Source organism: Diuraphis noxia, unplaced genomic scaffold, assembly GCF_037042655.1.
Source record: "Diuraphis noxia isolate RWA-SAM2 unplaced genomic scaffold, SU_Dnox_SAM2 contig0003, whole genome shotgun sequence".
Taxonomy (NCBI): domain Eukaryota; kingdom Metazoa; phylum Arthropoda; class Insecta; order Hemiptera; family Aphididae; genus Diuraphis; species Diuraphis noxia.
Window position 1 is genome coordinate 35,913,290 of NW_028301713.1, and position 18,549 is coordinate 35,931,838.

The 18,549-nt window shown below is 29.6% G+C and overlaps 3 protein-coding genes across 5 annotated transcripts in view; 2 read left to right on the forward strand and 1 right to left on the reverse strand.

Moving 5' to 3' along the window:
- The first annotated feature begins 1,812 nt into the window (after window positions 1-1,812).
- LOC107161704 (RNA-binding region-containing protein 3-like) lies at window positions 1,813-3,935 on the forward strand. 3 transcript variants are annotated; one of them, XM_089225036.1, is made up of 4 exons: window positions 1,813-2,208; window positions 2,283-2,443; window positions 2,566-3,570; window positions 3,658-3,935. In XM_089225036.1, exons 2-4 carry the CDS (start codon window positions 2,346-2,348, stop codon window positions 3,818-3,820), a joined length of 1,266 nt encoding a protein of 421 aa, XP_089081162.1. In that variant the 5' UTR covers window positions 1,813-2,208; window positions 2,283-2,345; the 3' UTR covers window positions 3,821-3,935. The 3 variants fall into 3 exon arrangements, with proteins under 3 accessions (XP_089081162.1, XP_089081161.1, XP_015363700.2); XM_089225035.1 differs by having other exon boundaries at window positions 1,817-2,204; window positions 2,283-2,497; XM_015508214.2 differs by having other exon boundaries at window positions 1,818-2,208; window positions 2,283-2,497.
- On the reverse strand, window positions 3,818-9,863 carry pea (ATP-dependent RNA helicase pea). The gene is made up of 18 exons (XM_015508213.2): window positions 9,660-9,863; window positions 9,490-9,575; window positions 9,205-9,425; window positions 8,727-9,131; window positions 8,414-8,609; window positions 8,225-8,334; window positions 8,019-8,163; window positions 7,776-7,946; window positions 7,457-7,619; window positions 7,204-7,385; window positions 6,891-7,138; window positions 6,296-6,821; window positions 5,680-5,820; window positions 5,092-5,232; window positions 4,871-5,023; window positions 4,481-4,806; window positions 4,233-4,412; window positions 3,818-4,158 (listed from the first exon to the last, which is right to left on the reverse strand). Exons 1-18 carry the CDS (start codon window positions 9,751-9,753, stop codon window positions 3,936-3,938), a joined length of 3,711 nt encoding a protein of 1,236 aa, XP_015363699.1. The 5' UTR covers window positions 9,754-9,863; the 3' UTR covers window positions 3,818-3,935.
- Window positions 9,864-10,051: 188 nt separating this feature from the next.
- Mrtf (Myocardin-related transcription factor) overlaps window positions 10,052-18,549 on the forward strand; it is a 67,369-nt gene continuing 58,871 nt past the window's right edge. The window contains exon 1 of the mRNA XM_089225038.1: window positions 10,052-10,307. The gene's annotated coding sequence lies outside the window, so the exon portion shown is untranslated. The remainder of the gene's footprint in view (window positions 10,308-18,549) is intronic.

Genomic DNA, 18,549 nt, shown 5'->3' on the forward strand with positions numbered 1-18,549 from the left:
TTTCTTCCTAACGGATCACAGCCCACATAATAGATGCGACGACGACCAAGACGTCGAGAAAGACCAACGATATAGGTATATATTATGATTATAGGGAACGGATTTGAATGCAAATTGCATTTTTTTCTGAATGTCTGAAAATATTGCTTTCCAAGCACAACGTTCATTTCAATAATTTCATACATCAAGGAATTAGAAAATGTAACTTTTATTTTGCATTTTTAAGACCATTACATTTTTAGTCATTTTTATGTTTTAAGTAATTTTGATATAGGAATGGATAAAATTCGATAAAAATGTAGATTAACATTCATCCTAAAAAATAAAAATAAATATTTATCGTGTTTTTACCGAACAGGTAAACCCTGACTTCAGACGAAATTATTGTTGACACGCGTATATACATACATACGAGTTACGACATATATATACTTGCAATCGGGTAAAGATTAGATTAGCTATTTATCTAAATTGTAATTTTATATTGTACAGTTGAGTTCTTAAAATGTTTTTTTATAAGTTTTATGTTCAAAATTATGTTTTCATTGAATTTAAAAACATTTTGAAGTTTTTTTGGGCATTTTTTAAGGCATTAAATCGTATTTTTTTAGGACATTTTTCTTATTTAATAAAATCCGTTCTCTAATTATGATCCATCATATTATATAGTTCCTATTGGGAAATCGATGCTTCCACGTTACCCACGAGAGCCTCTAAAGCGTCTTCGACGTATAGGTAGGTACTATTAAAAAAAAATAGGTACGACACAGATAAAGTTCTCTATATCCTAATTTTGGTAATTATATTATGAATATAGAGGGATAAGTATAATTTCGTGGCACTAACTTAAAGCTTAATTATTGTATTAAATATTAATGCGGATTTGTAACTACAGTTACCTAAGTCGTAGTTGGTGATAAAACCAGAAATATGTATAACTCGGAGTAAGAAATCTTTATTATATGAATAACAATGTAGAAAACTATCAGCCATCAGCGAATATCTGAATAACATCAACTTGTGTCGTAATGTTCTCTTTCAAGCTTAAATTGATATTTTATTTTAATTTTAAAGTAAGTTATAACTTAAACTTATTATAATACCTATACCCAGGATTTTCGAATGGGGGGGGGGGGGGGGGGGCTAAATCTATATCTGTATTCATCGGTACGATAATAAACGTAACGTTTATGCTTTGCTTATACTAGGTCATTGTTACTAAAGATAATACGTTGTATTCAATACAGTTTTTTAGAAATATCATGGTTTGTACTTTGTCTTTTATAATAAAAAATGTATTCCAAAACACGGCCAATTTTGGGGGAGGGGCTGAAGCCCTCTAAGCCCCCTAAGTCCCCCCCTGGGTACGCTACTGCCTATACCTGACACCTGTATATCGTGTATTTATAACTTAACTATTATATTATAAGATAATACAATTTAAAAATGCTAATAGATGCCGTAGATAATATAATAAATTGCTTTTAAATACTATTAACCAAAAGGACTAACAAGAAACAATTAATTTATGAGCAAAAAAAATCTTTAAACGGGTCAGGTCAGGTCTCCAACTTTAGATTTAGTGCCATCGTCATTGTGAATTTTTAAAAATCTGTGATGAAACTATTTTGATTGCCGCTGGATAGAGCTGATGTATTGCCATTTGCCGTAGCCCGTATTCCGGTATTCGTAAGTTTTTATCTCAAAATAAAATATAAATTTTTATTTTTAAATGTTTTTATTTACGCCGTTTTTGATCGGCGATCTTCGACGATGTTTTTTTTTCTTTATCTATGTTTAGTGCGGTTCAAGTGATAACTGATAAGCGATAACTCAAACTGGCAACTGCATTGGCGGTTCTTAGCGGGTTGTACTGTTGTACAGTTCTAAACTTTCAAAATATTTCTAATTTCTATACAAATTATAAATATTGGGTGCACGAGTCATGACTAAAGTTTACTTACAGTTGGAATACTATAATTTTGTTAAATATTGTAAATAACGGATTGATGTCAAGTCCTTAACTAGATTAACTACCTATCTAACTTTAATTAGAACTTTGTGTTCACTAGTCAAACAACAAACATTAAACTGTACTATTAAATTTTATAGATAACTTTTTTCGATCTTTGAATGATGTGTAATATTTTCCAAGTGGTTAGTACAATATATTATTGTACCTAATTACTGTTAGTAACACCTGCGTAGGTAAGTTTTTATTTAAAACTGTATGGGTACAATTTTAGCTGTATTGTTGATTATAATATATTGGTTTATTTCAGGATCTTGTATTCTATAAAGGATACTACAGTTTACTGGTTTTCATTATTTGTGATCTGTTTCATATGAAAAGTATGGCATCTGCTACCATCATTGTGCGTCATTTTCCTCCACAGCTTTCGTCTGAAGAAAAAGAAGAATTTCTCAAATATTTTGGCGCTAAGTATGTAAAAATATTGACATCTAAAACGCATCGAAGATGTTTAGCGTATGCAAGGTACCTAAGATTTTCAAAGAACCTATATACCTTTTTTTTTATTTACTGCATGTTATTCATAATTTTAGATTTGAATCTCAAGAGTTTGCCGAAGCTGTTATCCAACGATTGCATCAAAAAGAATTATTGGGCTATAGGTTGACCGTTGAATTGTCTGCAAATGATCTTGATACCAATCTAATGAAATGTCCTAAACCACTACCAGTAACTGAATGCAATACAGACAAAATAAAACAGTTACAAGAAGATTATTTAAAAAAATTAAATAGTTGGTCAGCTGCGATCGACCTAAACCAACCTCCACCTCATCATCTGCACTATAGTTATCCCGATCCAAACCCACACATACTGTCAAATATTGCCAATGCATTAGCTTGCAATCAGAAATTCTACTATCAAGTCTTACACTTGATGAATCGTATGAACCTGCCAGCACCTTTTGAACCTGTCATAGGTTACCCTCTGAATAAGTGTATGAAAATAGAAACTGCAGATAAGTATACCACTACTGATGAAACTGATCCAGAGCTTTCAGAATCAGAAATGGAAAGTAATGATGAAAGTGATCATAATATAGAACCTAAATTATCTGTATTGAAAAAGAAAATGAACAAAGTCATAAAACCTAAACGTTTAAAAAATGTTGCAATCACAGCATCAAAAAAGCCCAAAGTTGAATTGGCCAATGTTTTTGACACTGTTGAATGTGAGGTACCAAAGAAAATTGAAGTCAAAGTATCAGCAGAACTAAAACCGGCCGAGGGGCCAACTGCTGATACTGAAGGAGGCTTTGGTATAATATATTCAGTAAAAAGTACAAACAAAGAAGAAGCTAAAAAAGAAAGTGAGTCAGATGATGATATAACAGGCGATTGTATTAGCAGAGAAGAATTAGCTACTAATAGATTATCAGATAAAGATATGAATAACATGCCTATTTTTAAGAACTATTATCCTGGAGCTCCGTCTTGTAGATTATATATAAAAAATTTAGCAAAAACAGTGCTGGATAATGATTTAAAATACATTTATAAGAGATTTATCAAATCTGACGATCTTAAACCGGGAACTATGTTAGTAAAATTAAATATATTTATTACTCTTTACTACATTCATTTTTTTTAAAATATAATATAACATTTTATGTACAATATTTGCAGGTTTGATGTACGATTAATGCAAGATGGACGCATGAAGGGTCAAGCTTTTGTAACATTACCTTGTGTAGAAAATGCTCAACAGGCACTGAAAGAAACTAATGGATATATTTTAAAAGACAAACCTATGATTGTACAATTTGCTAGATCAGCTACGGCAAAATAAGTATAAATATTTAATATTTAATGCGCAGAATTTATAACCACTTGTACATATTATGAATATATTTAGAATATTATAGATTCATACATAAAGAATAATTAATAATATACAAATAAAATTAGTTTCTTCTTCTTCGCACTCTTGAAATTCTCCATGAATTTGGTTCTTCATATTTGTTATAAAGTGGTTCTAGTCGTTGATTCTTTTTGAATTTGCTTAATTTGGTTGGATCAGAGAATTTGAAGAACGCTGGCGCAAATTCAACAAGCCACCTCGGATCTATTGTTGTTACCTCGCGCATGTACTCTTTGGTCGTTTGAACCAGCTCGTGATACATTACCCTGATAATAAAATACATTTATTTTTAGGTATCATTTTGTGTAATATTAGTTGAAATTTGTTTATTAATACAAACCATTCAGGTTGTCGGTTGAACAAAGCACTGCTAGGATGAATATAGACTGCCTGCCCATCAACAAGAGTACGATAACCTTCTTGTGGATCTTTTTTAGATGCATTGCGGAAAAATCCCGAACAAATAGCCTTCTGTATTCGAGCTGTGTTTTTACCGGCCGAAACAACATCTAACTTATGTCTACAAAAATGTACAGGTAAATTTTAAAAAGATATCAGAGTTATAAGTATTTATAATTTTATAATTACCTATCCATAATCCCAAGCAATTGTTTACGAACATCTTGGGCTCGTTTGAGTGTTCGAACTTGGACAAAATTCTCATAGCACCATGCATTACTAAACTTATTGTTTTTCCAAGAGTTGTACACTGCCAGAAGGGTTAAGTGATCTCCCTCAACTTGATTGAATTTTGCTTTTTTCTGATCAGCCAATGCTTGCTTATCCTTTGGTCTGTAGAAGACATTTTGAACAGAAAGCATGGATACAATAGTCAATATTTCTTCAGAACATTGAAGATGAACAGACATTATCAACATTTTGGAGAGATTCGGTTCTAATGGAAATTCAGCCATCTAAAACCATATGATCTATATTAGTTTTAATCATTAAACATTTAAATTTTAAGCAGGTACATACTCGTCTTCCCAATCTGGTAAGTAGACCCTCATCATCTAATGCACTCAAAGAATGTAATGATTCCAAGGCCATGATTAAACTTTCAACTGGTGGAGCATCCATGAAGTCAAAATGAAGTAAATCGTTAATGCCCATAGTTTTCAGTTGCAATACCTGGAGAGTAAATAATTTTTAAATTGAATTTCTGAGTGATAGGTGAAGTTAAATACTAAACAACTTACTGTGGTTGCTAAATTTGTACGTTGTATCTCAGGAACAGGTGTTGGTAACATTTCATCTCGATAGGCTCTCTCTGTGTAAAGTCTATAACATTTACCTGGTCCGGTACGCCCAGCACGACCAGCTCTTTGTTTGGCTTGTGCCTAAAATTACAATATACAATATTATTTTAGTAATTTAATTTAACATTTCATACTACATTAATATATAACAATATTATGATCCATTAATAAAAAAAAAATATTTAGTACATTAGTACAATATTTTGAATGTACAAATTATACTCTATCCCATGAGAAAACATGCTGGTTTTTTGGATGTGGAATGAGCTATGCCAATTGGGCTGAGGAATCACTTCCACGTGTGTTGATACAATCTGCCATCAACGTTGAGCGGCAGCGCTACGGTCACCATGCCACCGTCACCGCTATGATCACAGTTGATCTGTAAAGATTTTGGTTGGGGATGCACAAAGTCAACTAGTTTTCATCTTTGCATGGCATGTTTTTCGTGAGACAGAGTATAGTATGGATATTGGATACCATTAGTGTTAGGACAGTAAATAAAAAGTAATTACAAAATTGACATACTTGTGAAATTGGTGTGACAACTAAAGAGTCCATTCCAGTTTTTGAATTATAGACTTTTTGTTTTACAAATCCAGGATCGACAACATAATAAATGCCATCAATTGTCAATGAAGTCTCAGCAATATTGGTAGCGATAACAACCTGAGTAAAAAAATATAACAATGAGAATATATATATGTATAAAATAATTTTATAAGATAAATTTTAATGGTTTGATGTATTAATATATTTTTAGTTTTTACAATATTAATAGGATGCAACACCCGTATTTGTTTTCTCAGTCTTACAAACACTTAACGGCAAATTTACGCTCGATAGTTCACATTTTATTCCATTAGCTTGAAAATTACAGTGAATATCTATCTATTTATAACAGATATATTATAAAACTTGATGGGAAAAACATTATCTGTGCTTTGTTGGAAGTTTTTTTTTACGATAATTCAGTTTTTAAGTGAGTTATGAGAATTTTTATTTTACAATTTATTATATGCACATAACTCACTTAAAAACTGAATTATCGTAAAAAACTTCCAACAAAGCACAGATAATGTTCTTACCATCAAGTTTCATAATAATTCTCTTAAATAATATATTAATATTGTTTTAATTTTACCTTTCGAGATCCAGGAGGAGCTGCTTCAAAAATTCTAGTTTGCATTTCACTAGGTAGAGCAGAATAAACAGGTAAAATAATCAACTCTGGAATATCAGGTCCTAATGACTTCATTCTTTCATATAAAATTTCACAAGCAGTATCAATTTCTTCTTGACCAGTCAAGAAAAGCAATACGTCACCAGGTGGTTCGCGTAAATGTATTTGCATAATTGTAATAAGTGATGCATCCAGATAGTCAGTTTCAGGTTCTTTAGTATATAAAACTTCTACAGGGAATGTACGTCCAGGAATTGTAAATATAGGGGCTTCAAAAAAGTATTGAGAGAATTTCACAGCGTCTAGAGTGGCAGATGTTACAATAAGTTTAAGTTCTTTCCTTTTTGTGACAGCTTGTTTTAATAATCCAAATAAAACGTCAGTGTTTATTGTTCTTTCGTGAGCTTCATCCAACATGATTACAGAATAGTTCTTCAAGTCAAAATCTACAAGACATTCACGCAGCAACATACCGTCTGTCATATATCTAAAAAATATTTTGTTAGATTCAAAGAATATTAATATAAATTAAATAAATAACTATTATTAATCATACTTGATCACAGTCTCTGGACTAGTGCAATCTTCAAAACGAATAGTGTAACCAACTTCTTGACCTAATCTGCATCCAAATTCTTCAGATACCCTCTTTGCAACTGACATGGCGGCCACTCTTCTAGGTTGAGTACACCCAATTTTACCTCTTGATGTAAACCCCGCCTCAGCTAAATATTGAGTAATCTGAGTGGTTTTTCCTGAACCAGTTTCTCCAATGACAATCAATATTTGGTTGTCAGTCACAGCCTATTGCAAATGAATATGAACATATTTTGTATTATTTAAATGTCACTTAAAGATATATGTATTACTTTGATGAGTTCATCTTTGAGTTTATAAATTGGTAAACTTTGTCTCTGTTCTAAGAGAGTCAGGTTGGTTTTCATACCGAATGAACTTTTTTTACCACCAATAACATGCTTTTTCCATTCTGGTACATCTTGGGCAGTCAAACCAATTCCTCGCATATTTGAAGATAAGTGTCTACTATCATCTAAAAATTATTTAATATTATATGTGATTATTATTAGTAAATTGTATACTATAAAACTTAATATAATTTACTATCTGGTAGAGGATCAATCCAATTTTTAGTAACGTTTTTAGGCACAGAGTCCATTTCTTGTTCACGCGCTAACATTTTATGTTCTCGGCGTTCTTTGGACAATGCACTTTGCATCATAGCTGCTTGTGCAAGAGAACCATCTGGATTTTTGACAATACGAACCTAAAAAAAATATAAAAATAACTGTTATACATTTTCAATGGTAAAAATAAAAAAGCTAATTTATGATTTTACGAAATAGGTAAATAAATCAATGTGACTTGTGTAATAGCCTAATATTAACGTTAATGATTTTATTCCATTGATTGTAATGCATACTGGGCTGAGATCGTGGAGATTTCTACCATGCCCATGTAAAAATGGAGGTTCATCTTCAACAATTTCAATTTCAATATCTTGTTCTTCTTCAGTGTTATCTTTGGGTAAAATACCAGTTTCTTCATCAAAATCAGGAAGTTCACTTTTGTCAATACAATTAGCTGATAACATCTATAGTTAATAATTAAAAAGCAAATTAAGTAAGAAAATAAATTATTTCCAAATTTATTTATCTAAATTTACTTGTTTTATTTCCCAGCGCTCTGGAGATGAAATTTTATTCATACGTTTTAAATTTGTCATTTCATCAGCATCCGCAATTGTCTGCAGTTCTAGTAAGGAAGTAGGTCTGTCAGGGTTACGGCCACCCATCATATCATCGTCTTCACTAAAATAATTAAAACAGAAGTATTAAAGAAATTATATTATCTAGACATATTTCATCATACCCTAAATCTTCAGGCTGTATCATTGGATTTAAGTCTTCTCCAGTGTCTTGATCAACATCTTTCATGGATAAAGAAATCTTTTGGTTGCCACTTATTGATAAAACTTTAACCTGTAAAGATTGAAATCTACTATTTGAAAATTCTCGGAGTTTTAAAGTATGCCAATGTTGCTAAACAATAATTACTTACCATGACTTTATCACCTCTAGAAACGACATCACTAACAGAAGTTACTCTTCCTTTTTGACGTAACTGTGAAATGTGTACAAGTCCTTGAGACTGACGGAACATATCAAGTTGTACAAAACAACCAAAGTCTACAATATTCAAAACTTTGCCAGGATACACTTTTCCCAGTTCTGGAAATTTGCTTTTTGATTCAATTCTAAACAACAAATTAGAAATATATTAAAAATCAATTTTTACATGAGATTATTTTAGATTAGGATAAATTGAAATTTCTTTATGTTTATTTAAATATTATAGAAAAAAAATAACATACTCTTTTTCATGTCTTTCTTTTCTATGTCCATCATTGCTTCTGCTATCTTTATGATATCTATCGTGACTCCTATCACTTTGTTTATCACGACTCCTATTCCTATATTTATCACGACTTCTATTCCTTTGTCTATCACGACTTCTATCCCTCTGTCTATCACGACTTCTATTTCTTTGTCTATCACGACTTCTATCTCTTTGCCTATCCTTCTGTCTATCACGACTCCTATCATTTTGTCTGTCTCTTTGTTTATCATGACTTTTGTCTCTACGATGTCTTTCTCGACTTCTACTTCTGTTATTAGAATTTCGTCTCCTGTGTTGTCGATCATGACTCTTGGAGCGACTCCTTGACAAACGTTTATCATTTGAAGCACTAGGCTTGTTAGTTTTATCTTCAGTTCCACTAAAAATTATAATTTAAATATAATATTATCAATTAATAGCTTAATTAATTTTTATTATAAAATGTATCATACTTTGTGCTAAGAATAGGAGCAAAAGACTCTAATTCTGCCATGACAGCACTAATAGGGTCATTTTCTTCACCGACGAGGTCATTAGGTATTGCTAATCCAGGAAATTTACATGCCAATGTATCACTTTTATCAATATTTTCATATGATTTATTTCCTGATCGTTTAGATGTTTTCGGTTGCATGTGCTGTATAATACGCAGCAGATTGGCAATAAATGAATCCTAAAAAAAAAAAAAAATGAATACATTTACCTGTATAATATATGTGATTATAATGTATACTAACGGAAAATTCAGCTCCATTTTGCAGAAGAGCTTTTTTGAATGTTTCTAATGTATCGTTTTTATAAGCCAAGTCAATAATAAATTCAGCTGGAAATTAATGAAATACAAAATAGTATATAATAATATATAATAATAATGGGGAAAGATCAGGTTTAATTAATGATGTCTTACCCAAATCTTTGTCGTTGAGTCCCAAATGATTTTCTAATTCAGTACATATTTTCGATACCAATGACAAATGTTCCAATTTTGTTAATTCATCCATAGTGTAATATAAAATTTCAAAGTTAAGGTACTGCCAGTTGGAATTTACATGATTAGTATTCAGTTGCAAAAAAATATAAAATAAACCGACAGAATCACGGAATATTATCAGTGAACAACAAGAGTCGTGTTTTTATTATTTATAACAGTTTGAAAACAATTGATACTGATCAGGAGTCCCAACGCTGTGGAAATGATTCCGTTTGGTTTCCGTCAGGTTGGCTTAGTGCTTATCATTGAAACGAGAGATTTTTCAATACGATTCAACTACTATTATTATTATTATTATTGTAATTTGTAATACCTACACTTAAAAAAAATTATATTTTATTTTTCGAATAAACGAGATTTAAGTCGATGTTATCTTTGTTCGTTTTAGTTTTCTTGTATGTTTTGTAGTTTTGTGTTTAGGGTAAATAACCGGTGTCAATGTCAATGTATTCATTGTGAAATTCAATAATTTACAAATGAAGACAACCAAAAGAAAACTTAGAATAATGAACATTAGCGCATACATTATATCATCCATCGGAATTCGCCCTTAAACGATATATTGTAAGTGTATTTTTTGATTATTTCATTATAAATTTCTATTATTGACTTTAATAAATAGTTAAATTAAAATCACATAGGTTAGCCTATACTTATACATAGAATACCAAAATCCAGTTTCTTGGATGCCTATCTTATAGGTTTTTACTTGCTATTTTAGTTTCTATGTTAATAAAACTAAAGGACTAAATATTTTTTTGTTAGTTTGTGGTCTTGTAGTAACAAGACTCCTGTCTATACCTTTAATTATTAGAGGATTAGTTACTATTTCATAATTAGGTACACAAGTTGTATCGTAATGTGTTCAATATTTTGGCACTTGTAATGTTGTTTAAGTAGCTAGTTGGTTGATAACTAAATTGAGAGACAAATACCAACATATGTAGGTATAGATCTACATTAACTTATTTTTTACTTGCAAATATTATGTAGTTGTACCTGTTACTTATATCAATGAATTTAGTTTATCAGTGTTTACTTTTAGGCAGGTAGGTACTTTATGTGTAAAAAATGATAACCATTTTAAAACACTCTTTTTAAATACATTATACATCATTGATATTTTGAATTTATTAATTTGAAGTGCATGATTATTAGGTTTCAAATTAAAAATATCCCTTAAACTTTGATTAATTATTTTTAAATTTATACCAATTGAGAAAATTATTGACCTTGTGGATTGGTTGTATTAAATAAGTTGTAAAATCATAATATTTAGAAACTTGGTAGGTAAGAGATAGGGGAAAAGTACTTTTATTTATACAAAACTATTTTTTTTTTTCAAATACATTCTCTGAAATACATAAATCTATTACAATAACAATGATAAAGCATTTATCCATCTGTATCTTAAATTATATATCATAAAGTTAACCTTGACCTATATAAATAAAATAAATAAATAATAATGATCATTAATAATTTCATTTTCATTTATTATGAAGTAGGTATGTTAAAAAGTGAATTTGTTTACATGTTTTTATTCAACAAATTATTGAATTTCTGATTTTTTGTTTAACTTAAATTCCTACTTATATTTACTACTATTAAGACTTTATATTTATTTGAATTGATGAATTATAATATTATGTATTGTAAATAGCATATTATTTTCCTTGAGATTGGATTAAACAGTGATAGTTTGTAAGTTAAATCTTAAACTTCTTAATAATGAAAAATTATGCTTTCGTATCATTCAATAATTTTTTTTTCATGTGGTCTATAATTTTGTTTATCGGTATCCATATAACATTGTTGGTTCTTCGCTTTACTTATGTATCATTTAATTAAGTTAGAATAATAGTAATTTAGGTAGGATCAAATTCATAGTTGTTTTTATAAAATATTGAATTAAAAATGATTATTTGGAAATAACTAATTCAACTGGTCATATTTTATTTAAATATAATTTGATAGAACTAATTTAAACTGTATTACATACCTAGTAGCGTTTTTTTTTTGTCACTACACAATGACGTTATGTCTCATGATTGATTATAATGTTTGGTGATAATATTAGTTTTAAAAATGTTATAAACATATAAACATTTTTTTTAATGTTTTGCTCTAAAACTGATGTAAAAATTAATTTATCTAAATTTATCTAAATTCTGTTTAAAATGCGATAATTTATTATGATTACTATTATAGACTTCTGTAGTAAAAATAAATTTTAGTTCATTTTGGATATCGAGAATAAAATAAGTTGGAGTCTAATCAGAATTAGGTATTTAGGCACCTAGTTCTATTTGAATATTGAACTGGTAGCCTATAGATTTAGGTAAAACTATTTTACATTTGTTTTACGATCTATAATTTTTACGTTTAAAGAATAGTACTAATTGGCGCAAAAACTTTTTTAAGACTAAACAAAATCTATAAGAGCTCAAATAACGCATAAAATACGTTCTATGCTATTATATGCGTATATATTACGACTATTACGAGTATAATATAGGTATTGTGTTCCTCCCCAAATACATAAATATTGTAGTTTTTAAGTCTTGAGGTACCTTTACTGTATTTGAAATTAAATTATTTATAATTTGACCAAACAATAAAACGAGTTGAACATATTTTTACTGTATCAATCTTTGTTATAATACCTACGTGTCTATATTTTTTTCCTAAATATTTTATTACGTTTAGTATTCATTATAGTAGACATTTTTATCTGTGCTTTATTATCTCACTACCTTAATTAATCCTATGATGGTATAATATTGTAGGCAATCGGTGTGATCATGTACATTAACGTGTATCTATATTTTTAAATTCGATTTACTTTGTTAATACCTAATAAAATTTATATTGCTAATTTCTAAACGAAAGCGTTGTAATTAGTGTGGTGGGAAACATGGAATGATAAATGGCGTTAACTATTTTCATAACTAAAGATTTATCAGGGTTACCTACGAATTTGGAAACATACATTTTGGTTACAATCAGGGGCGTCTCCAGACCTTGGCTATGGGGGGGGGGGGGGGGCGAAATAATAAAAAAATAAATATTAATTTACATGAGAATATGGGATTCAGATACTGAGTGATGAACCATTTTTTTTTCAACTTTTGTAATTTAGAACTATAATAGTCTCCTATCTATAAAATATTTGTGTCACTGAAATGTTACAATATTAAAAACAAATTGTCATAGTCATCATAGTATACAAATTTATTTTATTGATTAATAGTTAAATATAGTTAGAGTAGTTGCAAGGTTTATAGATACTAGTATGATACTATATGATCGCGAATACGTGTTTTGATAACAAGATAATATTGTGAAATTACTGAAATTTCATATTATATAAATGTCAAATAATTTAATATAAATTATAAAATTTACTAATAATTACTATGCAAGTCAGTCACCTTACGGGGGGGGGGGGCGATCGCCCCTTTCGCCCCCCCCCCCACAAGGACGCCCCTGGTTACAATACTGTGACGTAACAAAGATGCAAGAAAGATATTACTTCTTTGCGGTATTTGGACACATTTCGTTGTTTTAAATTGCTTACAACAGTCGCTATTAATAAGATATTAAAAATATTAAAGTAATACCTATTCATTGTTATAAGTATCTACGACGGCAATGGTAGCCGATTGGTATGAAAATGCTTCGAGTATTGGATCATAGAGTTAAAAATTAAAATACAAAGATTAAATACCATGTATGTCTCTTTATTGTCGAAAGCACGAGAACGTTGTTCAATATTTAGCCTATACCGCATGGCTAATGGTTGAATGGCATATTATTGGTATACCGTCTTTATCATACAGACGGGTTGTTTATGGATGTTTTGTCATAGGTATATGCAGACTTAGGAGTGCATGTTAAATTTCGTTTTATAATATTTGTATCAGGCCAAGAGACTCGATCTGCTGTGACAGCTGGAATTGTTAATCGCCTAATATCTTCGGGATATTGTAGTATCCCGAGAATCGAGATAGTTGCAGAATCTTTGTGGGTTTTTTTGCAACTTTATTTCTTTGCTAGACTGAAGGGCATCGCTTCGAATGCTTGCCAGTGTCGCCGATAATATTTCTATATTTTATTTTTTTCGCATCTGCATACGTCGTTCGCATTTGGCCGCAAAACACACCCGTGGTATACATCATGAGTTTGAAATAAGTGTGCGCTTGCGCCCGTTTGAATGTGTTTGCAGTGTGTACAGTTGTTGACCATTTTCTCTTGTCGGCCAGCGAAACTCTTAACGACTATAAATAGTCCCACCGGCCTGTCTCGCCCCCGCCTGCACCACGTCGTGGGGCAGCGGCTTAGAGCTTTTTTGTGTCATACGAAAACAAATGACTCATTTTATGTTTGGCGCTGGCACATGGTTTTATGGCCTTACTTTATTATTTGGCTAAACTGGAACGACGTCGCATGCACGCGCACAATGTACTGCATGGTACTATTTTGGCATATATAATATTATTAGGTCCATCGGTTTTTGCATATTATTATTGTTATTCTATTATGTTGCTTTTTCTTACTACGAGTGACGAATTTTTGTAAATTTAAAACTTTTTGGAGAGCGGGCATTCGATGTTCTCATATAGTATGCCCCGTCTCTTCATCAAAAATCGGGTCTTTCAGAATAACATATTATAATAAATATAAAGGATAATAATATGCTTAAATACCTACTGTGTGTACATATTTTTCGCTAGGTCAGTGGATTGGTAGTTACTCGTAATTTTTAATTTAGTTATATGTAAACGTTAAAATTATTTGAGGTCCATGTCTTGAATCGTGCGTGTTCAACTGTTTATATAATATTGTATGATTTCTTTGCGGTAATCTTATACCTAAGTACAACATGATAAAACTTTAATTGCTTGAACAAATTCCATCTTCCCAGCTTTTAGGTTTAAAAAATCTTTAACTAGTTTGACTGTTTTTAACTCTCTTAGACAGTTTATTCTACTCACATGAATTTCTTAAATATTTTTTTTAAATTTAAGTTTTTAAAAAGAACAATGAGTTGCGACAGTAAGTTACAGGCAAAATTAAAAAATATTATACACTTGCTAAAATTTCTAAGGAACTTATTGCAATATCGTTGTTTAGTATAAAAGTAGTCGGGGTTTAAGTCATGTGAAAACAGTTCGGCTCACATAAATAGAGGTTTGGAAACAAAAGTATGAAAGTAGTGTTCATGTATAGGGATTATTTAAATTTTTATTTATTCTTTAAATTACTGGAAATTACTGGATGGGGACATTGTAGTAACGTGGATTGGGGGTTATCGCGATTCGCCATTAAAAATTAAATAAACGCCTATTATTATTTATAATACATAATATCAGTCTCATCACTGTTTTTGTTCAAACATTTTTCATATTTTTTTTATTACAGATTACCTTACGACCTTTAGTTTTAATACTAAAATTCATGAAAATTATGAATGCTATGTCATATAATCTATGAAAAATGTATGATATATTCAGTATTAAGTTCCTAATACTACATAGGGTCACATTCTTTGTATATGAATATGAGATGCGTTTCCCTGGTGGATATATTGTGGCACTGTACTGTACGTCGCTATACAGACTTTTAAAAATTGTCGCGAGACTACAGCTGTAATCTGTTCTTCTGTGCAGTTGTTGTGCTTGATTTATGTTGTTCATATTATTACAGTACATTTGTCGTAGGTGGACTTAGAATTTGATAATTATAAGATGGGCTTTAGTTACCTAACAATATGAAAGTGATTTTAAAATTAACGCAAGACATTATTAAATATTATGGAATTGTGAATTGTTATTAGACTCTTATTATAATAATAGCAGTAATAGATATATTGTAAACATATTTGCAGAAATATAAACCATTTATGTTCTTCAATTCTTATGTTTGATTTATATGTACATAGTAGGCTATGTTAGGTTTATTATATATATGATAATAAAACATTTAAATGAATATTAATTATAAGATTTTTATTGAAGTATAATATAAGCCAATAGCCAATAATTAGTATTTGAGGGATGGGTGTGATTCCCCTTTGTCCACTCATTAGTTGCCTATATGTATGTAGTGTTCAAATTTGTCTATGAGCAAATTTAATAGGTTACCTAAACCTAACCACTGGTACTGTAGGTTTGATCTGTTAAACTTATATTATAGGAAGATGAAATGGGTTTATTGGCTTTATTGTGTATGTGTACCTATATGTCGTGTATGACTTTTGTCTTTTCGAAATAATTTAGTGTACCACGTGTTTCTGAACGTGAGTGTGTGTAATCGCGTGAATATTATGTTCGGTCATTACGTGGGTGGAAAATGGCTTTTAGTCGACAACTCGACAAAATATAAACGGCTCATGATTATTTTTAGACTAGAAAATAGCATTCTTCAAACTACTGAATTGCATGTTTGCTTAATGACGAGATAACAATTATTGCTGTCATAACTTTGTGACTCGTGTATGCACAGTACAAATAAAAAATATCATAATAGTACGTATGGATGCGATATAACATGTGTGCGGCTTTACGCATTCTGTGCGCTCAATACAATATCGTTTTATATAGGTACCTAACTTTTTGGTTTTCAGATCATGGAATTACTTATTAAAAAATCACGTGGTGCACAGTTGCAAAGTTTGTCGTCGCGTATAATATTATTAAAATGTTTCATTTTTTTATTGAAAATACCACAACAGTTGAGAATTGTATTATGTATTCTAATTTATTATTCCTTCGAGTCCGTGTATTATTACATTAATATAATAACCTAGACTTTGTCGGCGTTATTTTGAATTTTTTTAAAAACCCCACTGACCTAAAAGTTTGACCGATGTTGTAGTTCCGATTTTCCAAGCTCGGACCATCATATTGTTATTTTTGGTTGATAGTCAGTTAGCTGTTAATTGCTGTTTCTCTTATTAATAATAATAATACATTAGTAGGTATTATATACCTACTAAGTATTAACGATAACAATTTATTACTGTATAAAAGTAAAAATTGTATGTTGCTTTTAATATTTACCTTTCGTTGTGTAATACAAATAATGTATCTAAGCGAAAAGTGATCATACGTGACATTTGTAAATATTGACTTGGATAGTATACAGATAAGCTTGAAGAAGTGAAATATATTATCTGTAGGTACTTTTAATAATAATAATAATAGTAATGTCATATATTATAGTGGTTTCGTTTTTTGTTTTTTACTAATTGTTTTCAGTGTACGAAATTTGTCTATGAAAAAATGTGTTATTGATTTGTTGAAAATCTTCAATAGCTGTTGATTGATACCTATTGATTTTTTATCGTAAATGATTTAGCTGATACATAACTCAAAGCTATGTTAAATTAATATATATTTAAATTTTGATATAATATATCACACTATACAGAGGAAAGTAAAATATATGTGTGTATGATGAATTCTTTATCATTCTAAACTAAAAATGTTAATAATATAAACAAAAAAATTTCAAATTTTTAGTGAACTATTGGTACCTACTTATAAATTTATTTAGATTATTTAGTAATTATAATAATAGGTATAATTATACTCTTTTATAAATCGGGTAGTATATTTTATATCTGACTTTTAAGTAAAATATCGTGATATATATATTTTTTATTCGCGCGTATTCATTTTTTTGGTAAAATAAAAATTTAATAACACCTATGTTATTATTTTTATTATTAGATACCTAATTTAATAATCAAAAGTCGGTTTATTCTAGTTTCTAGTCCCAGAAATTTCTGTTAGATGTTTGCTATTAAAAAGAATTATATAACTACAATTGTTTTGAAATATAAATATTAACATATGTTATTTTAAAAAACGTTTGGGATTCATTGAACAAAAAAACATACGTATAGTTATACTTATAAATATTTCATGCTTAGTTTACTTTGCAAGACCTTTTTCTTAAAAATTTTATGTCTGCAGTTTATTAAGATTATAGGATATTTTTGTCCTTTTATGTTTATTCCAATTTGCAGTCAGTTATTTTATTAGACTACTACTACAGATAGAATATGCCATTAAAATGGCCGATGAGGATTATCATGTTCGGGAGTCCTGTACATCATGCCAAAAAAACCTAACCTAAAAACAAATAGTTTTAAATTATTAATCTAAATATCGTCACTTAAAATAATAAACATTTGGACGACATATTCAAAATTTGAACGAAAGATTTAATAGTCTCAATGGTGTAGTGTAGTTAATCAATATTATGATTTTATTTTCATAATATTTGACTAGTATAGTGTGTATATATAGTTGTGTCGTGATAACTCGAACTTAGATAACTGCATGTATTACATGTATATACAGGATGATTTATCAAACATGTTTCCACAATTTTCTTAAATTATGCAGTTTTTAAAATTTGATTTTTGGAATTTTCAAATAAAATTAAAGACTATATTTTTAAATTGTTGAGAGTTTTGATACTACTTAAGAAGTATCCTGTAGAGACACAAACTTCTATTTTTTAAACGAGAATCTCTTTTTTCAACAAATTATTTATGATAATTTTTTTGAAAATTTAAGTCGGAATGATTAGGTAGTTTTTGAGTTATATAAAATTATTTTGATTAATGATGATAGATTCATACTCCACAATAATGAGTTTGGAAGATATAAGGGCTATGGTGATATGAAAACTTTAGTGATTAATATTAATCTATTAACATTTATAATTAGTAAAAGTGGTTCTAAAGTATATAGATAAACGTTAGATCCAATATTATATATATTTATTTTAT